General features: G+C 45.4%; 1 protein-coding gene across 1 annotated transcript in view; it reads left to right on the top strand.

Moving 5' to 3' along the window:
• The window catches only part of NLRP2 (NLR family pyrin domain containing 2), a 30553-nt gene extending 4397 nt beyond the window's left edge, over positions 1-26156 (top strand). Inside the window, exons 2-10 of the mRNA XM_049622269.1 lie at positions 322-396; positions 505-2129; positions 9617-9787; positions 11815-11979; positions 13692-13862; positions 14205-14375; positions 16289-16459; positions 22546-22716; positions 25789-26156. Of these exons, the coding sequence (XP_049478226.1) occupies positions 322-396; positions 505-2129; positions 9617-9787; positions 11815-11979; positions 13692-13862; positions 14205-14375; positions 16289-16459; positions 22546-22716; positions 25789-25927 (2859 nt within the window). The 3' untranslated portion in view covers positions 25928-26156. The remainder of the gene's footprint in view (positions 1-321; positions 397-504; positions 2130-9616; positions 9788-11814; positions 11980-13691; positions 13863-14204; positions 14376-16288; positions 16460-22545; positions 22717-25788) is intronic.
• The last annotated feature ends 414 nt before the right edge of the window (positions 26157-26570 follow it).

Here is a 26570-nt window from a genome sequence, read left to right as displayed (position 1 = left end):
TTATTGTCAAATTGGTTTCCATACAACACCCAGTGTTCATCCCAACAAGTGCCCTCCTCAATGCCGGGCACCTACTTTCCCCTCTCCCCCACCCCCCATCAACCCTCAGTCCGTTCTCCGTATCCAAGAGTCTCTTATGGTTTAGAATGTCATTTGCTCTAGTCACCTCTTTAAGCCCAGCTGTCATACCTCCCAGCACATCATATGAACAAAAAACTTAGAATGTGAGCTCCTTGCAACCTCGTATCTCTGGAAAAAAAAAAAAAAAAAAAGCAGTTCACCTGTTTTTACATCAAGCTCCATTTAATTTGTATTTTGCAGCACTTGCACAAGTGCAGGGAGAAGATGTCACAGACCCAGAAGAAGCGAAGGAAGATTCGAAAGGAGAGGAGCCAGGTCTGTATCCTGTCTTCCTGGATGAGCCTGGTGCTATTCGTAACTTCTCTAGTTTTCCTTTCCTACTTAACACACACAGTATTTTTTTTTCCCCTAATGAATAACCAGCTATGTCCTTCCTATCCCCTACCTCCTATCACCGAAGGTAAACAGGATGAATATAGAAGTATATTGGAAGAGGAGGTCTGGCAAAGCAGGAAGAAGAACTTTTGGCCAGAAGCCAGTGAAAACATCCACATGGTCACCCAGAGATACGAGACACTGGTCCCATCCTGTAACGCTAAAATGCTTGCAGGGCCATTCGCACAGACGGTGGTGCTTCACGGTGCCGCGGGCGTCGGGAAGACCACGCTGGCCAAGAAGTGCATGCTGGACTGGACGCAGGCCGGCCAGGCCCGCGCCCGCCCCGCCGCCCTCTACCTCAGCTGCAAGGCGCTCAGCCGCAGGGGGCCGTGCACCTTGGCGGAGCTGCTGGCCGACAGCGCCCCGGGCCCGCGCGGGGCCCTTCCGCGGCTGCTAGCGCGGGCGCGGACGCTCCTGCTGGTCATCGACGCTTTCGAGGAGCTGCACGTGCCCGCCGCGGCGCTGGCGCGCGACCTGGGCGGCGACTGGGGCGCGCGGCGGCCGGCGCCCGTGCTCCTGGGGGGCCTGCTCAAGAGGAAGCTGCTCCCCGCGGCCACGCTCCTGGTGACCACGCGGCCCGAGGCCCTGGGGGAGCTGCGGCTAGTGGTGGAGCAGCCGCTCCTGGTGGAGGTCGAGGGGCTCTCGGAGCCGGAGCGCAGGGAGTATCTGCGGCGACAGCTGGGAGGCGAGGCTCAGGCGCAGCGCGCTTGGCAGCTGATGAGAAGCAACGCGGCGCTGCTCCGCCTGGGCTCGGCGCCCGCCGTGTGCTGGATGCTGGGCGCCTGCCTGCGGCTGCCCGCGGACGAGGGCAACGACCCGGGTCGCACGTGCCGCACCGCCACGTCGCTGCTGCTGCGCTTCCTGTGCAGCCGGTTCGCGCCCGCGCCGGGCAGCTGCCCGCGCCCGCGCCCCCGGGCCCCGCTGCGCGCCCTGTGCCTCCTGGCGGCCGAGGGCGTGTGGGCGCAGACCTCGCTGTTTGAGCCCCGGGACCTGCGCAGACTGGGCGTGCGCGAGGCCGACCTGCGCCCCTTCGTGGACCGGAGCCTCCTGCAGGAGAGCGGCGAGTGCGCGGGCTGCTACCGCTTCCTGCACCTGAGCCTGCAGCACCTCCTGGCGGCCGCGCTCTACGTCCTGGGCGGCGGTGAGGGCGGCCCCGGCTGGAGCGCTCGCGGGGTGCGGAGGCTGCTCTGCAAGGAGGAAGGGCGGCGGAACCCCCACCTGGCCCACGTGGGGCGCTTCTTGTTCGGCCTCGCCAACGAAGACAGGGTCAGGGAGCTGGGGGCCGCCTTCGGCTGCCCAGTGTCCACGGAGCTCAAGCGCGAGCTGTTGGCGTGCACCGTGAGGTCCCCCGAGAACGGCCCCTTTTCCTCGGTGACGGACACGAGGGAGACCTTGTGCCGTCTCTACGAATCGCAGGACGAACCGCTGGTGAAGGAAGCCGTGGCCCAGGTCACGGAAGTGTCCCTGCACTTGAAAGACCCCACGGACCTCGCGCACGCGTCCTTCTGCCTCAAGCATTGCGAACGGCTGCAGAAACTGTGTCTGCGGGTGGAAAAGGGCGTGTTCCTGGACGACGACACCGCGTCGGGGTCCGAGGCCCGGGCTGCCGGGTAAGGAGCCTCATGGTTCACTTTGTTAATTGCCCCCGCCCTCAGCCTCCCAGCCTGCGGCACCCGGAACCGGGCCGACTTCCCGCTCGGTGTGGCTGAGGGTCAGAACGGGCTTCTGGCCACAATTTCTCCTGCCAGCTTGCCACTCAAGGTGGGAAGCGCTATATTCATACTAGGAATGGGGTCATTGGAACCAGATAGTGTTTTGAGACCTGTCTCCTTTTTCCCTTAGCTGAGCAATTTTTGCAAACGGCCCAGCCTGTCTCAGTTCACATGTGGGCTGTATAGGTTTCCCATTTCTGGGCGATTGTCCCATTTGGCATGATGGGTAGAAAAGCATTAAAGATGTGAAGTCAGAGGTTGAATCAACTAGGGGTGGGAAGGCTCCATGCCACCATTGATGGAAGGGGAGTCCTTCCACAGGCGCCTTGCCCAACAGGACAGAGACCGTGAGGGTGGCCCCAGACGGTTGTGATGCGTTGTTATTCTTGATGTAGGCTCGAGTAACATCCACGGAGCTCCTACAGAGTTTCCAAATGCTGCTGCTCACCCGGTGCCCGTGGGTGCCGTGTAATCTTCCGTGTCGAGATGAAGACATTGGTTTTCAGAAAAGGGTGCTTGAGTGGGATTAGACTCAAGTCCGTTGGCTCGTGAAGTCCTACAGTCACAATCCATGATCGCTGCTCATGGTCCTGTGTAGGGCCCCCCAAGATACTGATGTTTATCTTATCCACTCACCTCTTCCTAACCCCTAAGTTGTCCTCCAAAATCAGTATCTGAAACCCTCATGCACATTCATGGGGCCAGAATAAAATGCCCTCATTGATTTCCTGGGGGAGGTGTCTATTTTCCACATGAAACTGAGTCACTGCCAAGGGAGCATTAGGAGCACAACAGGTTGGCATGAACATCTCTCCACCTCCCAGAACATCAGCAGTCCACAGACCATATCCCTTCATCCATATTCTGATTTTGTTTCTTCTCTCATCCAAGTGTTTGGACAGGCCCACATGCTGGTTTATTTAAGTCCTTCCTCTGCAGGAGAGTCCTCCAAGAAATGCTTTGGATGAAAACAAAATTGCATGAATAACCTCCTGTCTCTATCCCATCCAAGATCCCAAGTCAAAATAGGCTCTATTTTCCTGTTTGTTTGCTTGTTTGTTTCTTTTTTTTTTTTAGAGTATCAGAGCTTTTATTTTATTTTATTTAAATATAATTTATTGTCAAGTTAGCTAACAGACAATGTATACAATGTGCTCTTGGCCTTGGGAGTACATTCCCATGATTGCTCACTATATACAACACCCAGTGCTCATCCCAACAAGTACCCTCCTCAATGTCGGTCGCCCATTTTCCCCTGTCCCCCATCAACCCTCAGTTTGTCCTCTGTATTTAAGAGTCTCTTATGGGTTGCCTCCTTCTCTGTTTGAAACTATTTTTTCCCTTCCCTTTCCCTATGGTCTTCTGTTAAATTTCTCAAGACCCATATGTGAGTGAAAACATATGATATCTGTCTTTCTCTGATGGACTTATTTCACTCAGCATAATACCCTCCAGTTCCATCCATGTTGCTGCAAACGGCATGATTTCATTCTTTGTCCTTGCCAAGTAGTATTCCATTGTATATATAAGCCACATCTTATTTATCCATTCATCCGTTAATGGACATTGAGGCTCTTTCCATAATTTGGCTATTGTTGAAAGTGCTGCTGTAAACGTTGGGGTACAAGTGCCCCTACGCATCAGCACTCCTGTATCCTTTGGATAAATTCCTAGTAGTGCTACTGCTGGGTCGTAAGGTAGTTCTAGTTTTAATTTTTTTGAGGAACCTCCACCTTTTTGTTTCTTTTTAACCTTGGTTTGGCTAAAACCAGCAATGGCACCAGTGTTAAGCGGCATTTCATTAACCACAGTCCGGCTGCTTGGTTCTCAGAGCTCCCATCGCAGAAAAGGCAGCATGGATGTCTTTAGGTTTAATTATGACCGTTCTGGTCTGTAATGCAAACTCCTGCTTTTCATGAAAGTTCCTTTCACATGCTGTTTGCCACTTTCCCTTCTGTGCTGCCCCATCACAGCAACCCCATAGCATTGCATTGCTGGTTTGCAACTCGCAGAATGGTTAAGTCACAACACACCTTCTAATCAAATCACTTTCTCTACTTAGTGGCTTATCTTTTTTTTCCCCCCAAATCTTTGCTTTATTCTTTTTTATTTTATTTTTTAAAATTTACATCCAAATTAATTAGCATATAGTGTAACAATGATTTTAAGAGTAGATTCCTTAATGCCCCTTACCCATTTAGCCCATCCCCCCTTCCACAACCCCTCCAGCAACCCTCAGTTTGTTCTCCATATTTATGAGTCTCTTCTGTTTTGTCCCCCTCCCTGTTTTTATATTATTTTTGTTCCCCTTCCCTTATGTTCATCTGTTTTGTCTCTTTGATGAGTGAATGGATAAAGAAAATGTGGTATATATATACAATGGAGTATTACTCGGCAATCAAAAAGAATGAAATCTTGCCATTTGCAACTACATGGATGGAACTGGAGGGTATTATACTAAGTGAAATTAGTCAGAGAAAGACAAAAATCATATGACTTGACTCATAGTGGCTTGATTATCTTATCTTTTTTTTTTTTTTTTTGGGACAGAGAGAGACAGAGCATGAACGGGGGAGGGGCAGAGAGAGAGGGAGACACAGAATCGGAAACAGGCTCCAGGCTCCGAGCCATCAGCCCAGAGCCCGACGCGGGGCTCGAACTCACAGACCGCGAGATCGTGACCTGGCTGAAGTCGGACGCTTAACCGACTGCGCCACCCAGGCGCCCCTTGATTATCTTATCTTGATAAGACAGTTGCTGACATTAACCCTACACAGCCCCAGATTCCGCCTCAGTCCCCAGAGCACATAGACCATGCTCTTTGAAAAGTCACAGATTCAGGGCACCCAAGTGGCTCAGTCAGTTGAGCGTCCAACTTCGGCTCAAGTCATCATCTCACAGCTTGTGAGTTCAAGCCCCAAATCAGGCTCTGTGCTGACAGCTCAGAGCCTGGAGCCTGCTTCAGATTCTGTGTCTCCCTCTCTCTCTGTCCTGCACCAGCTCACATGGTCTCTCCCTTTCTGTGTCTCTCTCTGTCTCTCTCTCTCTCTCAAAAATAAACATTAAAAATATTTTTAAAGAAAAGTCACAAATCTAGGTTGATAATGGCTCATCTTCATGGTGCCTCAAGTTTTACAATAGGTAATTTATTTATTTTAATGTTTAGAGAGAGAACAAGCGAGCACGAGCAGGGGAGGGGCAGAGAGAGAGGGGGACAGAGGCTCCAAAGCAGGCTCCACGCTGACAGCACAGAGCCCGATGTGGGGCTCGAACCCACAAACCATGAGATCATGACCTGAGCCAAAGTTGGACGCTTAACCGACTGAGCCACTCAGGCACCCCTAGGTCATTTGTTTTAAATGTGTCTTTATTCAGGGCAAGTACCACTAAAAAACCCAAAGGTATAACCTTGTCTTAAAACAGCCAGGGCCCTGGAGCTGACCAAATCTAACTTCTGTCTGGTTTCTCTTTCCTTCCCCTATTTCAAACCACAAACTGTCTCCTGTGTGTAGGACTTGCTCTTCAGTCAAGTCTACTAACAAAGCTTCCGTCTTTGGAAACTATTTCTTCTCTGGGCTCTTTTGAACCTTAGGAAGATATTGACATTGACCCAAATAAAATTAGGACTCCATTAGTGCCTCTGGGAGAGCATCCCCAAAACACAGTCTTGTATAACCTTGGCCTTCTGCAGGAGGAAGGAAAATTGTCCTTCAGAAGAGAGGGTGACTGGGGCACCTGGGTGGCTCAAGTGGTTAAGCATCTGGCTTCAGCTCAGGTCATGATCTTGAGGTTTGTGAGTTCGAGCCCTGCGTCGGGTTTTGTGCTGACAGCTCAGAGCCTGGAGGCTGTTTCCGATTCCTGTCTCTCTCTCTCTCTCTCTCTCTCTCTCTCTCTCTCTGTCCCTTTCCTGTTCATAATCTGTCTCTCTCTCAAAAATAAACATTAAACATTTTTTAAAAAAGAGAGGGTGACTGACCACCCTCAAAAGGCTTAGGGACTGGGTGGAAATAATAAGTTAATTATTCAGATACATTTTAATGCTCTGAAAACCAACTGCCTTGATTGGAAATCAGTGGAACTCAGTTGCGAGCTGATAGGTAGAAGATGGTAAGAGGTGAGCACAGGTGCTGGGATCTTATTCTTTGACTTTGAATCCTGTCTCTGTTAGTGTGTGATGATGTGGGGCAAGTTAGACACTTTCTGCGCCTCCGTGCTATTATTTCCAAGTAGCCACAGTACCCACTGGAGAGTAGTAGGTTTTAAATGTCTACTTCTTTTTTTTTAATTTTTTTTACATTTATTTATTTTTGATAGAGACAGGGCACAAGTGGGGGAGGGGCAGAGAGAGAAGAAGACACAGAATGGGAAGCAGGCTCTGAGCTGTCAGCACAGAGCCTGATGCGGGGCTCGAACTCACCAACCGTGAGATCATGACCTCAGCCGAAGTTGGACGCTTAACCGACTGAGCCACCCAGGTGCCCCTTAAATGCCTACTTCTTTTTTTTTAATTTTTTTTAAATGCCTACTTCTAAGGGCACCGGGGTGGCTCAGTTGGTTGAGCATCCCACTCTTGATTTAGGCTCAGGTCATGATCTCACGGTTCATGAGTTCAAGCCCCACGTCAGGCTCTGTGCCAACAGCGTGGAGCCCGCTTGGGATTTGCTCTCTCTCCCTCTCTCTCTACCCCTCCCCTGCTCTCTCTCTCTCTCTCTCTCTCTCTCTCTCTGACTAAATAAACTTTAAAAAATTTTAAAAAAGCCTAGTTCTGAAATTGTTGAAAGTACCAGCTGCTTTTTTCAGTGACATGTTACCTTTATTCCTTGGGTGCTTACACCTTTGTTTTTCTCCAGGAAAACCTTCAGATATTAGACTATCCCTTAGGTCCCACAGGATTTCTCCATCGGTAACTAAAATGTTTTAATTTTCTGACACGTCTTGGTTTAGAGTGTTTGCACCATTTTCCTGAAAATCAGTCCCCCCCCCCTACTGTGAACGTCCCACACATAAATAGAAAATTAAAGCAGGGGTGCCTGGGTGGCTCAGTCGGTTAAGCGTCTGACTTCAGCTCAGGTCATGATCTCACGGTTCATGAGTTCGAGCCCCGCGTTGGGCTCTGTGTTGGCAGCTCAGAGCCTGGAGCCTGCTTCAGATTCTGTCTCTTTCTCTCTCTCTGCCCCTCCCCTGCTCATGCTTTCTCTCTGTCTCAAAAATAAAATAAACATTAAAAATTTTTTTTTTAAAAAGAAAATTAAAGCAATGTTGAAAAAGATAGAGAAATCGGGTCACCTACACAAACCCTACCCCCAGAACAAAATGAACATTCTCTGATACGTCTGTGTATACGGATATGTAATTACTTAAAGATTGTATTTTCTCTAAACTCAAAATGGATAAAGGACCTGAATGTGAGACAGGAAACCATCAAAACCCTAGAGGAGAAAGCAGGAAAAGACCTCTCTGACCTCAGCCGTAGCAATCTCTTACTCGACACATCCCCAAAGGCAAGGGAATTAAAAGCAAAAATGAACTACTAGGACCTTATGAAGATAAGAATCTTCTGCACAGCAAAGGAAACAACCAACAAAACTAAAAGGCAACCAACGGAATGGGAAAAGATATTTGCAAATGACATATCGGACAAAGGGCTAGTATCCAAAATCTATAAAGAGCCCACCAAACTCCACACCCGAAAAAACAAAGAACCCAGTGAATAAATGGGCAGAAAACATGAATAGACACTTCTCTAAAGAAGACACCCGGATGGCCAACAGGCACATGAAAAGATGCTCAACATCGCTCCTTATCAGGGAAATACAAATCAAAACCACACTCAGATATCACCTCACGCCAGTCAGAGTGGCCAAAATGAACAAATCAGAAGACTATAGATGCTGGAGAGGATGTGGAGAAACAGGAACCCTCTTGCACTGTTGGTGGGAATGCAAACTGGTGCAGCCACTCTGGAAAACAGTGTGGAGGTTCCTCAGAAAATTAAAAATAGACCTACCCTATGACCCAGCAATAGCACTGCTAGGAATTTACCCAAGGGATACAGGAGTACTGATGCATAGGGGCACTTGTACCCCAATGTTTATAGCAGCACTCTCAACAATAGCCAAGTTATAGAAAGAGCCTAAATGTCCATCAACTGATGAATGGATAAAGAAATTGTGGTTTATATACACAGTGGAGTACTACATGGCAATGAGAAAGAACGAAATAGGACCCTTTGTAGCAACGTGGATGGAACTGGAGAGTGTGATGCTAAGTGAAATAAGCCATACAGAGAAAGACAGATACCATATGGTTTCACTCTTATGTGGATCCTGAGAAACTTAACAGAAACCCATGGGGGATGGGAAGGAAAAAAAAGAGGTTAGAGTGGGAGGAAGCCAAAGCATAAGAGACTCTTAAAAACTGAGAACAAACTGAGGGTTGATGGGGGGTGGGAGGGAGGGGAGGGTGAGGGATGGGTATTGAGGAGGGCACCTTTTGGGATGAGCACTGGGTGTTGTATGGAAACCAATTTGACAATAAATTTCATACATTGAAAAAAAAAGATTGTATTTTCTCAAGTTTTTACGGACTTTTTTTTTTTTTTTGAGAGCGAGAGAGCACATGTGTGCATAGGTGACAGCACACGTGGGCAGGGGCGGAGGGAGAGAGAATCCCAAGCAGGTTCCATGCCCAGCACAGAGCCCAACACAGGATTCAGTCTCAGGACCTTGAGATCATGACCTGAGCTGAAATCAAGAGTCGGACACTTAACCAACTGATCCACCCAGGCACCCTGGATATCCTTTTAGGTCACAAATAGAGTTGTAAATCAGACTGAGAATATCATGTGTATGGATCCACCATCAGACATTCAAATATCCTCTATTTACATGTATATCACTCTCAATGTTTTTTTTTAATTTTTATTTTAATGTTGATTTACTTTTGAGAGAGACAGAGCATGAGCAGGGGAGGAACAGAGAGAGAGGGAGACAGAATCCAAAGCAGGCTCCAGGCTCTGAGCTGTCAGCACAGAGCCCAATGTGGGGCTAGAACTCACGGACTGAGATCCTGACCTGAGCTGAAGTTGGATGCTTAATCGACTGAGCCACCCAGGAGCCCCTCACTCTCAATCTTTATCAATGATCCACTTAGAATTTTGGATTATTCCAACCTTATTAGACTGTTGTGATCTATCTTTCTCTGTTGACACGATTGGTTGTTGGATAGTGATGCTAACTGATGGAATCATCTCACTTTTAGAATTACACTTATTTATTAGGGATGTAGGCCCAGAGCAACCCTAAATGTCTTCACAATGATGGCGAACTGTTGGTTTTCTCTCCAGCAACATTCGGTAAATTCACTCCTTTGCCTCTTCCCAATAGGTCCCAGAATGATGAATATGTACTTCCTTTCTGGATGGACCTTTGTTCCGTATTCGACTCCAACAAGGATCTGGTATTTCTAGACATCAGTCAGACCTTCCTGAGTACCTCATCAGTGAAGATTCTTTGTGAAAAACTCTCCTCTGCTACCCATAATCTTCAGAAAGTGGCGTAAGTGGAAGCTAACCCCTGGATTAAGACCCCCATGGCACAGCCAAGCTTCTTACGTTTTTAATATTGGAGTAATATTTTAATTTCTTTTTTTTAATCTTTTTTTAAAATTTTTTTAATGTTTTTTTTTATTTATTCTTGAGAAAGGGAGACAGAGCATGAGTGAGGGAGGGGCAGAGCGAGAGGGAGACACAGAATCCGAAGCAGGCTCCAGGCTCTGAGCCATCAGTACAGAGCCCGACGCGGGGCTCGAACCCTCGAACCGTGAGATCATGACCTGAGCCGAAGTCAGACACTTAACTGACTGAGCCACCCAGGCGCCCCTGAATTTCTTTCCCAGAGTCCCAAGTGGGTACTCAACACGAGGAATTCTACTGAATCATATGAAGTAATTTTTTCCAGTTTTTTTTATTGTGATATAACATAAAACTCACCATTATTTTTTTAAGTGTAAAGTTATGCATTTTTAAGTGTATTTGGCAACCACCACCACCACCATCACCACCATCCATCTCCAGAACTCCCTTCACATTGTAAAACTGAAACTTTGACCCCATTAAACAATAATTCCCCGGGATCCCTTCTCCCCAGCTCCTGGCAACCACTGTTCTGCTTTTTTTTTTTTTAATCAAGTAATTTTAATACAAAGTGAAATATGGCTTGAATGTCCACAAAACCCCACAAGGAACATCCAGATCCTGGGGGAGGTTTTAATCCCATTAAGACGACCACAGGGCTACACATAGAGCAGGATTTCTCAACCTCTACTGACACTTTGGGCTGGAGGGGGGCTGTGCTGTGCATCGCAGGATTTTTAGCAGCAGCCCCGGCCTCTGCCTTCCAGATGCCAGTGGCACCCACACACGCCCCGTTGTGACAACCTAAAACCTGTCCACACATTCCCAGGTGTTCCCAGAGAGTTTACAGAATCACCCCTGATGGGGAACGCTGTTGGAGATGATGCTGAGACTGGTCTGAGAGCTGGGCTGTGTAAAGTTAAAATTCGCTTGGGCTGGGTGTATGTCGATCTGAATACGATCCAAAAATCTGTGTAGTTGAACGAAGTTGGAAAGAAAGGGTGGGGCTCATCACAGAACTTAAACACTTGTTCTTGGAACAGAGTGTGCGCCTGTCCACCTGAGGGAGCACTTCCGAGTCTCCCTGGACATGAGGCTCGTCTCGACCTGAGGCTTCTGTGCAGGGAACGTCCTGCAAGCTCCCATGTGGGCGGGCTGCATGGGGTGGTTAGGAAAGGAGAGCAAACCTGACTGAGGCGGCAAAGGGGTGTTGGTACCAGTGAGACCTTCTCCAGCTACGGGTGTCTTCGTTCATAGATTTCTTTCTCAGGCTAGAGAAAAGTTCTTGCTCACTTCCATGGGATCCTGATTCTGAATGCACCATATTCAGCAGGACGTAGTGCTCCTGAAATGTGCCCGTTGGTAACACTTCAGGGAAAGGGACTGCTCCCCTTCCTTATCTTTTTCAACAAGCCGTAGAAGAAGAGCTGTTGTCTGAAATGTCTGTTGGTGACCAGCTTCCCTTCTGTAAAAGTTTGAGAGGACTAAAATAGTGGAAGCTTCTGATGGCTTCTCAAATTAGATGTTAGGCAAGCGGCCCAAAGCTCCAGTTTCTGCAAAATGAGTGAGTGAGTTCTGGAGACCTAACCTTACACTATTGTGACAACAGTTACTACTGCATCGGATACACGAAATGTGCTCAGAGACTTGGCTTGATCTCAAGGGTTCTCACCACAAAAAAAATAAAATAAAATAAAAATGGAAATGGTGGTTATGTGAGGTGATAGGTACGTTAACTAGCTTGATTGAGCTTGATGGTGGTGATGATTTCACAAGGCACGTGTCTATCAAAACATGAACTCATACACCTTCATGTATACAGTTTGACAATAAATACCTCAACGAAGGCAAAAAACGGGAACAGTAATTTCTAGTGTTTAAACCTGTTGCCACCCTTTGTTTCTGTGTATACAGAAAGTCAACATTTCACCTCTGTTCTCATTGCCCTAGCCTCAAAAATATTTCCCCAGCGGATGCTTACCGGGATTTCTGCATTGTCTTTGGTGGTCACGAGACACTAACCCATCTGACCCTTCAAGGAAATGACCAGGATGATATGCTTCCCATATTGTGTGAGATCTTGAGACACCCCAAATGTAATCTGCAATGCCTCAGGTATATCTCACCATCACTGAAAAACCGAGCATGTAACAGAGCTGTCTCAAGCTTCTATATCAATTCTGTATAAATTAGGGGTGGGGGGCAATCCCTTATTTCTGCTTAGAAACAGTACTACACAGGGCACATGTCCCAGGACAGAAAATGGGGTTGGAGTTTAGTTTCTACTTGTATTGATCATTGAACAGCCTGGGTAACTGTCCATAAGATCCCCAAGTCCAAAGAAACACTCAGAAACTTGATATCCTCCTCTATCAGAGAGAATTTGTTTATGGTTTATGTTTCTCTTATGTCGTGATTCAGAATGCCAGGTTTTGTCCAGATTCCTCTGTCCAGGCAAGGATGCTTTGGGAGCATCAGATTTCCCCTTTCTTGGGTTGAGAGATCTCCCGTTTGGGGATGTTCTCCACATGATTGCTCTGGCGATGATTTTCGTCACTCATCGTTGGTTTCCATTGATCCCCACTTGACCGCATTTGAGCAGCAATAGCAAGACGTTTAAGGTGATCTGTTGGTCTCAAATTATGGTTTTGCCTCTACCGGTATGACCTTGGGCTGTTGAAGTAGGTCTTATCCCCATCGGTAGGATGGAGTAGTGCACATCTCACGAGGATTTGAGGAATGAATGAAACCAAGTACAAGTATTCATCATTGCATTATTGATAGTAGCCACTGTCACTATTCACCATCCCTAAGACCTTCCTTTCTTTTTCCTGTGAGGATTCACCAGGAAAAGAAATTGTGCCGTTTGAAGATTTTGGTCATTAACTTTGGTCATTCACATAATAATTTGGTCATTATTCTCAAGGAATAAACGAATACCACAATGGAAGAAGGAGACTCCTATAAATTTAGCTTCTTTTATTGGAAGCCATTAAACATTCTCTTTTGTGTTCCAGTGCCCTGGTTAACTTTGATTCCTCTATTATGGAGGAATCTCTATAGCCATTCTCCATAGAGAGTCTATGAGAATACACACTCTAAGAGAAAAAGTGTTTTTGTTGGATTTTAGTAAGTTTTAGCTATATGATATACAGTCCACTTAGCACTTCCTGTGAATTATCAACCTTAATCAACACTCAGCATGAGGGTAGGACTTATTTTCAACTTAAAGATGGAAATAAGGTTTGATGAAGTTCAGTAACTTGGCCACCGTTTCATATACTGTAAATGGCAGAACTGGGATTTTGTTTTTGTAAGAAACCCCACTCCAAAGGCCACAATACACATAATGCCCCAGTGAAGTTCCGTTCATCCTTGGTAAGAATCTCTCTCTCCAGGAATAGGGTATGGGCGACTTGTTGCCTGATATGTTTGATTGATTGGATTTCCAAATAAATAGTTCTCAACTTGTGGTCTCCAGACCAGCAGCAGCTTCATCGCCTAGGAACTTGTTAAAATCCAGATTCTTGGATCTCACCCAGATCTTCTGAAGCAACTTCTGGGTATGTGGCCCAGGAATCTTCCAGGTGGTTCAGGACCCCCTAAAACAGAGATCAGTGGATTCCACATCCAGAGCGTCTGAGGACTTGCATTTCTAACTGCTTACCAGGTGATGATGATGCGGCTGGCCCGGGGACCACACTTAGAGGCTGCTCCACACAATTAAGTCCAGGACGTGACATGATGGAGTGGCATGAGGGGCACAACTAGAGACCGTTATCCAGGGTTTGGTTCTCAAGAACGACTTGTTCCCCTTTCTCCTGCAGGTTGGTATCTTGTTCTGCCTCTGCTCAGCAATGGGCCCATCTCTCCTTCTCCCTCGAGATCAACCAGTCCCTCACATGCCTCAACCTGACAACAAATGAGCTTACAGATGAGAGTGCCAGGTTGCTGTGCAAGACTCTGAGACACCCCAAGTGCTTCCTGCAGAGGCTGTCGTAAGTGCCGCCTCCGTTCCCGTGGAGCATCTCCACACTGGGTCTGGGGCCACAATGGGGAACAGCATTGGTAACACCTGGATTTGCTGGGCGACCCATATGGGACTTCCCCCTGATGTAGATACCTGGTTTCCGCTTCTGGTCCCAGGCGGGTGGCTCGTGCATTTTCTTCTCTCACTCCTGGTCCTTCATGGCTGTGAGGATTAACCGCAGGATGAGAGAGGAAGTGGATTCCCAACAAGAGCTGTATACAGCTGGGACCCCGAGCCTTTGGGGATGGCCAAGAAAATCGGGCTTCGGAAATGTCTTCGCCGTCTTACTGCTTGTATGGCGCTTTGGCAGGTTGGAAAACTGTCACCTTACAGAAGCCTGTTGCAAGGAGCTCTCCTCTGCTTTGATCGTCAACCAGAGTCTGACACACCTGTGCTTGGCAAAGAACGCTCTCGGAAATGGAGGGGTGAAACTTCTGTGCGAGGGCTTGAGTTACCCGGACTGTCAACTACAGACGCTGGTGTAAGTCTATACTGCGTGTATGTGCATTTGTGTATCCTGGATTCAAGTAACACAGATGCAAACATTCACTAATTCCTCTGATAACCCCAAGTATGATGCTGACAGTTAGATCTGATGAGACGCAGTAGTAGGAAAAAAATACAAAAAAAAAAAAATACAAGTAGGAAAAAAAAAAAAATACTGAGCCTAGGTGGCTCAGTCGGTTAAGCGTCTGACTGCAGCTCAGGTCATGACCTCATGGTTCATGAATTTGAGCCCCGCATCGGGCTCTGTGCTGACATCTCAGAGCCTGGAGCCTGCTTCGGATTCTGTGTCTCCCTCTCTCTCTGCCTCTCCCCCAGTCACACTCTGTCTCTCTCTCTCCCTTCAAAAATAAACATTTTTTTTTTTTAAAAAGAAAACAATATGGGGCGCCTGGGTGGCTCAGTCAGTTAAGCGTCTGACTTCGGCTCAGGTCATGATCTCCCGGTCCGTGAGTTCAAGCCCCGCGTCGGGCTCTGTGCTGACAGCTCAGAGCCTGGAGCCTGCTTTGGATTCTGTGTCTCCCTCTCTCTCTGCCTCTCCCCCATTCACACTCCGTCTCTCTCTCTCTCTCCTTCAAAAATAAACATTTTTTTAAAAAAAGAAAAAATACAAGATACAGTGTCAATAATCTGTAGGGATTTGGGGGATGTCACTGGTTTCAAGGTTTGTTTGAGGTTTTCTTTAACCTTTAAAAAAATTTTTTAATGTTTATTCATTTTTGAGAGACAGAGCACACATGGGGGAGGGGCAAAGAGAAAGAGGGAGACACAGAATTTGAAGCAGTCTCCACAATCTGAGCTGTCAGCACAGAGCCTGACGCAGGGCTCAAACCCATAAACCGTGAGGTCATGACCTGAATCAAAGTTGGATGCTTAACCGAATGAGCCACCCACATGCCTGTGTTTGGGTTTTTTAAATGAATGTTTTTGATAACATGTAACATAAGTTCTATCTGCAACTGGGTGTAGGTGGAGTTATTTGACTCTTAGAAAATATAGGTCAAATCTTCTTTCTGGACCTCATCTGTTTCTGTTTTGTGAGCCATGCCCCCACTTTACTAAGTTGTCAGAGCTTAATTTCATGTGTCTGTCTTGCTGGGGTCTTCCTCTGTTACTCCATAGTCCTGGGAGTTTCTATCAGTTCACAAATCTCCAAGCCTAAGAGGTGTATGTTGGTTCCTCTCAAAGGCTGTCTATGACTGCACATCCCTGGATGTATCACATGACTGTTTTCTAATTGTTTCTGTAATGAATTGTCACAAACGAAGAGGCTTAAAACAACACAAACTCGTTGTCTTAACGTTCTAGAGGCCAGAGGTCCAAAATGAGTTTCACTGAGCTAAAATCAAGGTGTCTGCAAGGTGGTGTTCCTTCTGAGGTCTCCAGGGAAGGATCCATTTCCTGGCCTCTTCCAGCTTCTAAAGGCACCTGCATGTTCCTAAAGGCCCCTTCCTTCATGTTCAAAGCTTGCAGCATAGTGTCTTCAAATGTCCTTCTGTCCCTCTTATCCCTCCCCCTCCTGGCTATGACTCTCATGCTCCTTCTTTATAAGGATACTTGTGATTACATTGGCCCACCTGGGTAATCTCCCCATCTCCACATCCTTAGCTCAATGGCACCCGCAGAGTCTCCTTTACATGTGACATATTCACAGGGACCGGGGATTAGGATGTAGACACCTTTGCATGTGTTGGAGTGGCGGTGGGGTGGGGGGGCAGCCTATGTAATCACTTTTGTAGTAATTGTGACTCCATCCGTGATGTCATTTCCACGTCTCGTTGTCCGCTAGCTTGTGTACAACCTATGGCTTGAGGTCGACAGTCCTGGCTTTGGTACATCTCACCAGGGAGGACTCACAGAGTTCATTTTCTCCGTGTGATTGATTTCTAGGCTTTGGTACTGCAGCATAAGCAGCAATGGCTGCCATTATCTGTCAACACTTCTCCAGCAAAATTCAAGCCTTACGCACTTGGATCTGGGGCTGAATCACATAGGAATTACTGGACTGAAGTTTCTGTGTGAGGCTTTGAAGAAGCCAATGTGTAACCTCAAATGTCTATGGTAAGTTATGTTTTTTTGAATTTTAATCTGTATCTGAACTAAAATAGTGTAGCAATTCCCCACCACCACCACCAGCTCTAGTGTAAGAGATTGGAACAAATCTAATTATTAAAAAAAAGAAAAAAGTAAGATAGCAGTTTTCACAACTTTTGTTTTTAAATCCCCAAATTTGTAGGCATCCACAAAAGACTCCAAATAGCCAAATCAGTTCTCAAAAAGAACCACAAAGCTGGAGGCATCACACTTCCTGGTTTCAAACTATATTACAAAACTGTGGTATCAAAACAGTATGGTATTGGCATAAAAACAGATACATAGACCAAAAGGACAGAATAGACAGCCCAGAAATACCCCTCCCATATATACAGTCAACTGATCTTTGACAAGGGCACGGGTACTCAATGGGGAAGGCATGATTTCATCAGTAAAGAGGGTTGAAAAAAAACCCTGGATATCCACATGCAAAAGAATGAAATTGAACCCATACACGATACACAAAAATTAAATCAAAATGGGGCGCCTGGGAGGCTCAGTCAGTTAAGCATCATGATCTCACCGTTCGTGGGTTCAAGCCCCGCATCGGGCTGACAGTTCAGAGCCTGGAGCCTGCTTCAGATTCTGTGTCACCCTCTCTCTGCCCTTCCCCCAGTCGCACTCTGACTCTCTCTCAAAAATAAATGAATAAATAAATTTTTTAATGTTTGTTTATTTTTGAGAGAGAGAGAGGAACCAAGAGAGGGGCAGAGAGAGAGGGAGACACAGAATCCAAGACAGGATCCAGCTGTCAGCCCAGAGCCCAACATGGAGCTCGAGCTTACTAACCATGAGATCATGACCTGAACCAAAGTCAGACGCTTAACTGACTAAGCCACCGAGGTGCCCCCCAAAATTTTTAAATAAAAAAAAATATAAACTCAAAATGGATTAAAGACTTAGGACACAAAACTGTAAAATTCCTAGAAGAAAACATAGGGCAAAAGCTCTTTGACATTGGCCTTGGCAATGATTTTGTATATATGATGCCAAAAAGTACCAGCAGCAAAAGCAAAAATAAACAAGTGGGGCTTCATCAAACTAAAAATCTTGTGTCTATCAAAGGAAACAGTCAACAAAATGAACGACAACCTACAGAAAAATATTTACAAACCACATATCTGATAAGGGATCAATATCCAAGATAGATAAGGATCTTCTACAACTCAATTTTTTTTAATGGAACCTAAATAGACTTTTTCCAAATCAGACAGACAAATGGTCAACAGGTAGGTGAGAGACTGTTCAACAGCACTAATCATCAGGGAAATGGAAATCAAATCCACATGAGATATCACTTCATACCTTTCAGGATGGTTGTCATCGAAAAGAACACAGGTAACAAATATTGGTGAGGATGTGGAGAAAAGGGAATGTTTTTGCACCATTGGTAGGAATGTACAGCCATATGGAAAACAGTAAGAAGAGTCCTCAAAAAGCTAAAAATTGATGTATCATATGGAATCCCACTTCTGGATATATATCCAAAGGAAATGGAAACGAGGTCTTGAAAAGGTATCTGCACCTCCATGTTTGTGGAAGCATTATTCACAATAGTCAAGATGGGAAACAACGTAAGTGTCCATCAACAGAGGATTGGATAAAGAAGAAGTGAGATATGTATACACCATGGAATATTAGCCATGATAAAGGAGGAAATCCTGCCATTTGAGATAACACAGATGAAACTCGAGGCTAGTAGGCTAAGTAAAATAAGACAAAGACATCACTTATATGTGGAATCTAAAAGAGCTGAGCTCATAGAAGCAAAAAGTAGAGTGATAGTTACCAGGGGCTGAGGGGTGGGGGAAATGGGGAGGTGCTGAGGGAAGCATACAGACTTCCAGCCAGAAGATGAAGAAGTTCCGGGACACCTGGTGGCACAGTCAGTTAAGCATCTGACTGGATCTCTGCTCAGGTCATGATCTCACGGTTGGGAAGTTCAAGCCCCTCATCAGGCTCTACACTGATGGTGCAGAGCCTGCTTGGGATTCTCTCTCCCTCTCTCTCTCTGCCCCTCCCCCTGCTTTTGTTCATTCTCTCTCTCCCTCTCTCAAAATAAATAAATTAAAAAAAAAAACGAATAAGTTTCAGACATCTAACATTATAGCATGGAGATTATAGCTAATAATACTGTGTAATATACTTGAAATTTGCTAACATAGATTTTTTTCTAATTCCAGTATAGTTAACATAGTGTAATATTAGTTTCAGGTGCACAATATAGTGATGCCATAATTCCATATAACATCTGGTGTTCACCACACAAGCGCCCTCCTTCATCCCATCCCTTATTTATTCTGTCCCCCCACCCACCTCCTCTCTGGTGACCATCAGTGTGTTCTCTATAGTTAACAGGCATTTAAAAGAACAGATCTTAGGGGGTGCCTGGGTGGCTCATTTAGTTGAGCGTCCAGCTCTTGATTTCAGCTCAGGTCATGATCCCAGGATCATGGGATTGAGCCAATCAGCCTAACACTGAGCATGGAGCCTGCATAAGATATTCTCTCCCCCTCCCCCTTTCTATCTTCTCTCTCTCTCTCCCTCTCCCCCCCCCCCCCCCCCCCCCCCTCTTTCCCTCTTTCTCTCTCTCTCCCCTGCCCCTCCCCTGCTTGTGTGCTCTCTCTCTCTCTCTCCAAAATAAAAATAAAATTTTTAAAAAGAATAGATCTTAAATGTTCTCCCCAAAAAAAGAAATGAAGATGGTGTGTCAGGATGGGGGTATCAGCTAACACTACAGTGGTAATCATGTTATAATATATTAACGTGCCAAATCAGCATATTGCACACCTTAAACTTACACGATGTTTTGTGTCAATTATATGTCAACAAGGATTAAAGAAAATCTCCAGAAACTTCTATATTTTGACAATAAGAAATAAGATCTACTCTCAGCAAATCTAGTGTTCTCAAAAAAAAAAAAAAGCAACTATGTGAGAGCTGACAGATGTAGTAATTAACTCGACTGTTGATCATTTCACAGTGTATATTAAATCATCACATCGTATACCTTAAATACATACAACTTTTATTCATCAATTATTCGTCAGTAAATCTGGGGAAGAAAAGTCACTAGTGTGGTTAAAGGAATACTCTCTAGTGTAAGCCATCCAAAGGACACCAGTGAAGCATTTTGAGGATGCAATGCCTAAGGCATGGAGAGACAGTCACCGGTGCCCCAGCTCCCAGCCTCCAGAGAGGTAGGGATTTGACATGCTGCCTCCACCGGCAGATAAATGGCCTCAATTCAGTTCTGTCTCACAATTCCACATGAGTGAGGTACCTTCACTCAGATGCACTGGGGTCTGGAACCCTACCTGTGAAGGACCCCCAAATGGTAACCAGTTTTCTGACCTCTACAGCACAAGACGATAAGTCATGGTGTTCAGCCTCTACTGAGTAGTAGAAATGCTTGCAGGTTTGAGAATGCCAACACCCACCCAGGCTGTACCTCAGACCACTCCAGTCGGGATCTCTTCAAGTAAAACCCAGACAACGGTATTGTTAAAGCTCTCGGCATGACTGCAGTTTGCACTGGTAAGGATGCCAACTGAACAAATCCTAGAGATCTCAGGTGGAAAACCACTGGTTGTTATGATTCATGGCACGTGCCTGTTTGCAGGAAGGTGACGATGTTGACGGTGATGGGGAGGGGGCTCTTCTAACCATGTGCTCTACTGGCATAGGGAAGTATCTAGTCAGCCATAACTTCCTGATCGTATAATCTCGGTTGTACATTTTAGGAAATGGAGTAAGTCATGTCCATCAGGAAAGTTGGTTATGATAATGAAATACATATGCATTTACTGTGCCAGGAAGTATGCTAAATGTTTGATATTACTCATAGCCTCTCCCAAATCCTGGGGTAAATTTAAATACGTGACCTTAACTCATACGTGTGTGTTCATGTATGCACAAACACATTGAATCTTTGTATAATATTATTTGCTCGGAATGAGATCCTTCATACATCATCCTTTATTCCTTTTTTTCTTTCAAATATCAAATCCAAGCCTTTTTTATTATTTAAGTTCAAGTTAGTTAACACACAGTGTAGTCTTGGCTTCAGGAGTAGAACCCAATGATTCATCACTTACATATAACACCCAGTGCCCTTCCCAAAAAGTGCCCTCCTTAATGCCCATCGCCTGTTTACCCCATCCCCCTCCTACCTCCCCACCAGCAACCCTCAGTTTATTCCTAAGAGTCTCTTAGGGTTTGCCTCTCTCTGTTTTTGTCTTACTTTCCCTTCCCTTCTCCTATGTTCATCTGTTGTGTTTCTCAAATTCCACATATGAATGAAAACATATGATATCTGTCTTCCTCTGACTTACCTCACTTAGCATAATACCCTCCAGTTCCATCCACATTGTTGCAAATGGCAAGATTTTATTCTTTTTGATTGCCAAGTAATACTCCATTTATATATATACCACGTTGTCTTTATCCATTCATCCATTGATGGACATTTGGGCTCTTTCCATACTTTGACTATTGTTGATAATGCTGCTATAAACTTTGGGGTGCATGTGTCCTTTCAAATCAGCATTTTTGTATCATTTGGAAAAATTCCTAATAGTGCAATTGCTGGGTCACAGGGTAGTTCTGTTTTTAATTTTTGGAGGAACCTCCATACTGTTTTCCAGAGTGACTGCACCAGTTTGCATTCCCACAAACAGTTCAAGAGGGTTCCCCTTTCTCCACATCCTCACCAACATCTATTGTTTCCTGAGTTGTTAATTTTAACCACTCTGACAGGTGTGAGGTGGTATCTCATTGTGGTTTCGATTTGTATTTCCCTGGTGATGAATAATGTTGAGCATCTTCTCATGTGTCTGTTGGCCATCTGGATGTCTTCTTTGGAAAAGTGTCCCATGTCTTCTGCCTATTTCTTCACTGGATTATTTGTTTTTTGGGTGTTGAGTTTGGTAAGTTTCTTACAGATTTTGGATACTAACCCTTTATCAGATATGTCATTTGAGAATTTCTTCTCCCATTCTGTCGGTTGCCCTTTAGTTTTGTTGATTGTTTCCTTTGCTGTGCATAAGCTTTTTATCTTGATGAAGCCCCAGTAGTTCATTTTTGCTTTTATTTCCCTTGCCTCCAGAGACATGTCAAATCCAAGCCTTTTTAAAATCTTGCTACCTGAGGTCCCTGAGTGGCTCAGTCATTAAGCATCTGATTCTTGATTTCAGCTCAGGTCACAATCTTGCAGTTCAGGAGATCAAGCCCTGGATTGGACTCTGTGCTGGCAGTACAGAGCCTGCTTGGGATTCTCTCTCTATCCACCCCCTCCCCTCCCCTCCCCCCCCCTCCCCCCTCCCCCCCTCTCTCTCTCTCTCCCTCCTCCCCTCTCTCTCCAAAAATAAGTAAACATTGTTTTAATCCTGCTACCCTCTTCCAGATATCTAGAATCTGTTCTCATACCCCACACACATACTTATAACGTGTGGGTTGTTGTCTAGCCTTCAACCTAGTCTGTATTCTGCCCTCTCAGTGCCACTAGTTTTTCAGCCAAGCACTAAGAATAACTTGTAAGATGTAACTCCCATCATGCTTCTTCTCAAAAGCCCCGGTGGCTCCCCATCTCATTCCAAGTAAAATCTGAAGTTTACAATGGCCTAAGGGCCCTATGTGAGATGGCTCCCTGTTATGTGTGGCTTCATCTCTTACAACCCTGCCTGACTCACTCTCTTGATTTGCTATTGAATCTTGCTGCCTTGGTATTGTTTTACATGATAATGATACATGACCTCAGAGCCTTTGCACAGCTAAGTCTCTGCTTGGGGAGCCCCCATTCCAGATCTCTCTAAGGTTTGTTCTCTTCAGCCATTGTAGTGAGTGCCCTCCCCAGCTTCTCCCTTTACCCTTTATAACCCTTATCAGATATGGCACACTACATACATCTGTTTCCTATTAGTATGAGCTCAGAGGGAAGAGATTTCTGTAGTTTCCTGTTGGATCCCCAACACTCAAGAGTGTGCCTGGCACGGAGGATGGTTTCCGTAAACACTGCTTGAATGAATGAACTAATTTTTGTGTCTCCCCTGCAGGTTGTGGGGATGTGCCATCACCCCTTTCAGCTGTGAGATTCTCGCATCTGCCCTTGGCAACAACCGGAGCCTGATCAGTCTGGACCTAGGCCAGAATTCCTTGGGATATAGCGGAGTGAAGATGCTGTGTAATACCTTGAAACTTCAGAATTCCTCCCTCCGGACACTCAGGTATGATCCTTCTGCTCCTTAGGGTGTTTCCTCCGGGATAGCAGGTGTCCAGGGAGATGTGCAAACCACAGGGACGTGTGAGTCGCTAACGTTCAGCTTTTATCCAGTGATGTTTAGTCGCCAGATAATTCTCCCGTCGGCCCCTTCTGTTGCTTTGGAGAGTAAGATGAGTCAAAGGTGAGACTCAAACTCAGTCTGATGCCGGGAAGCTGGCTCTGGGGGCTCCTCTAAGTGAGGGAGAGTCATGGTGGCCGTCTGTTGTTGAGTGAGGAAGATCAGACTCTCGTGTGGTTTCTTGAGTTTGTGTTGGTTACAGAGGTCTGGCAGTGGGTCCGCCTTAGGAGCACATTCTCTGCTGTGAGTCCGCCATTGAATGAAATGAGTTTCTGTCTTCTGTTGGTCGTCGAAGCAAGCTGTCCCTGAGTTGTGCTGTTCACTTGCTCCCATGGCAACAAAGAACCCTACAACTCTTTATTCTTAGGTGCGTGGGAACTTTAATTTTTTCTTTTAGTTTATTTTTGAGAGAGAGAGAGACAGAGTGCAAGCAGGGGAGGGGCAGAGAGAGAGAAGGAGACACAGGTTCCAAAGCAGGCTCCAGGCTCTGAGCTGTCAGCACAGAGCCCGACATGGGGCTGGAACCCACGAACTGTGAGATCATGACCTGAGCCCAAGTCAGACGCTCAACTGACAGAGCCACTCAGGCGCCCCCAGACGTGCGGAACTTTAAATTCTCAGATGCAACATAGACAGCTGATGGCTCGAAATGATAATTATGTAGGAGAAACTGATGAAATATTTACTTAATGTGACTCTCAGGTCGCTTGCTAGTCGAAAGAAGCAACGTGTAGAGTCTGAAGTTTGTTTCTGTTTTTAGCCCCTTTCTGGCAAGCTAACTCCCATTTTATGTATCAGTGAGTTCTAATCGAAGTGTAAAGCCCCCCGCAAAGACATTGAGCTGTTTCTTGAGACCACCCAGTCAGACGTGCTCTCCTGAGTCTGTGAATCTCAAGGGGAGCAATTCAAGATGGGGGCTTCTTGTTCAGTGACAGACCCTAGACAGGCACAGAGACCCCGGGTTCAGAACTTGGCTTTTGGTTCTTTGACTTTATCAGCTACCTCGTATCCTTCTGAGATGCTCTTTTAACCTAACTGGAATCCTTTTCTTTGGCTTAGAGACAAAGAGGCCCTGTCATCACACCTCATTCTTAGAGCAACACCTTTATATATTCCACTGTGGCTCACGCCCTGTTTCTGATTCCTTCAACACTTTTGACCAGACACATGTCGACTGTGGGAACTTTTTCTGTCCTTCAACTGCAGACCATGACCAACCTCCTACACTCACGAGTAGACACAACTACATTTGACCTTGGAGGGTCATGTTGAAAATATTTTTTTTAATTTATTTTTTTTAATTTATGTCAAAGTTAGTTACCATATAGTGCAACAATGATTTCAGGAGTAAATTCCTTAACGCCCCTTACTTATTTAGCCCACCCCCACTTCCGCAATCCCTCCAGTAACCCTTTGTTTGTTCTCCGTTTTTAAGAGTCTCTTATGTTTTGTCCCCCTCCCTGTTTTTATATTATTTTTGCTTCCCTTCCCCTATGTTCATCTGTTTTGTATCTTAAAGTTCTCATACGAGTGAAGTCATATGATATTTGTCTTTCTCTGACTGACTAATTTCACTTAGCATGATACCCTCTGGTTCCATCCACATAGTTGCAAATGGCACGATTTCATTCTTTTTGATTACTAATACTCCATTGTGTGTGTGTGTATGTATATATGTATGTATATATGTGTATATATGTATATATATATATGTATACATATATATGTATGTGTGTATATGTATACACACACACACACACACACACACACATACATACACCACATCTTTTTTATCCATTCACCATCGATGGACATTTTGGCCCTTACTTTAGCCAAAGTTATATTGATTGTGATTTTGATATACAAAAACATTGTGAAATCATCACCATCATCAAGCTGATTAACACATCCATCACCTCATAGAGTTTTACCTGAGTGTGTGTGTGTGTGTGTGTGTGTGGTGAAACACCTAAGATCTACTATCATAGCAAATTTCAGGTACCCAATACAGTATTACTGTCACCAAGCTGTACGTTAGATCTCCAGAACATAAAACTGAAGCCTTGTTGTGTGATTGTGTTGTGACCCTTAAACAGCAAAACAAAAAAGTTGGTTAATAAGCCAGCAAAACCAAGGGTTTCTGCCTGGCTCAGTCAGTAGAGCATATGACTCTTGATCTTGGGATATGAGCGCAAGCCCCACATTGGGTATAGAGATTACTTAAAATACATATATGTTTCTTGTTGGCATTGTAGTCCTGTATACACACACACACACACACACACACACACACTAAGAAAACCAGGACTACAATGCCAACAAGAAACATGGCAGCTAATATCTTCAGTCTCTTACTTTTATACATATTTTTGCTTTAATTATTCCCTTTCCCCCACCCCATTCCCCATGCCCGTGAATGAATCTGGTTACCGAAAGGTGAATCCTACAAATGAGGCTGCTATTATCACAGGTCAGATAAAGGTGGTGATCAGCTAATGTCATGTCAAAGGAGACACAAGTCTGGTCTGGCTGACTTGGTTCAAGTGTGTATGTCTCGTCCTGGGTCCACCAAATAGAAGTTGCCACAAGTCTGGTCTGACTGACTTGGTTCAAGTGTGTATGTCTCGTCCTGGGTCCACCAAATAGAAGTTGCCAACATGAGCTGTGGAGTAGGTAGGTGTTGGAGTTGATGGAAATGTCTGTGATTTAGTTCTGTCTCTCCAAGAATAATATGAGAATCGTCTGAGATCATGCAGGCATCTTAAAACCATTACAGTGTTAGCCTGGAATTATCTCTTGTTCCCTATCAAATCAATATGGATCCCTACTTTGCGGCACAGAATAATCAATAAAGACTGCCTCTCTTCTAAAGCATGACACTTGCAGACTCTTGGGCATTTGGAATTAGCCTCCTTGAAGCAACAAGAAACCTTCTTTTCACTCCCACTGCACCTCCAGGTTGAGGATAGATGAATCTGATCCTCGAATCCAGAAGCTGCTGAAAGAAGTCCAAGAAAGTGACCCACAACTGACCATTGAGAGTGATAAGCAAGATCCAAACAATAACCGACCTTCTTCACATGACTTCATTTTCTGAATCCCCTGGAGTTCTTGGTTCTCCAGTAAAGTCTGAGGTTGTCAAGGTGATGGGGGAACTTCCTCTGAGCCCTCTCAGTGATGTTAGGTATGGGGCCAGATGTTCTTTTAGCCTTGGGGGGGGTGCCTTTGGCTTCCATAAAGCACACACAAGTGACTTAGCCCTGTTTTGGGTGGAATGTCTATACCTCGAGTCTATCAAGAGAAATAAAGGTGAAAGCATTCATGAAGGAGGTTATGTTTATTAATGGATTCTGACCAAACTTAGACACAAGATACTTAATTTGGGGAGAACCTAACCCAGCAGGGAAAGGGGACAGAAATGTTTGTGATCCCATCGGTCCGTTCACTTTGCCAGTCACTGCCTGGCTCTGGCATTTCTTGACCTGCATGGATAGCTGTCTATAGGTCTTCCTCATCAAGAGTATTTCTCCTACAAATCCTATGATATTTTGTAGCATTCTTAAGCACTTCAATGAAGCACATATATGATCACATCATTGCTCTTGTTAACTTTTTAATAATTCCCCCCTTACAGAAAACATAAGTTCATGGTGTGCGTAGCCCTTCCCCATCTAGCCCTCCTTATCTCATTGTGACCTACAGAATCCCAAAATTCCTTAAGGCAATTAGTTGTTAAGAAT

This window comes from Panthera uncia (assembly GCF_023721935.1).
Source record: "Panthera uncia isolate 11264 chromosome E2 unlocalized genomic scaffold, Puncia_PCG_1.0 HiC_scaffold_19, whole genome shotgun sequence".
Classification (NCBI taxonomy): Eukaryota; Metazoa; Chordata; class Mammalia; order Carnivora; family Felidae; genus Panthera; species Panthera uncia.
The sequence above is the reverse complement of the archived record's forward strand: the minus strand, read 5'-3'. Positions and strand labels throughout refer to the sequence as shown.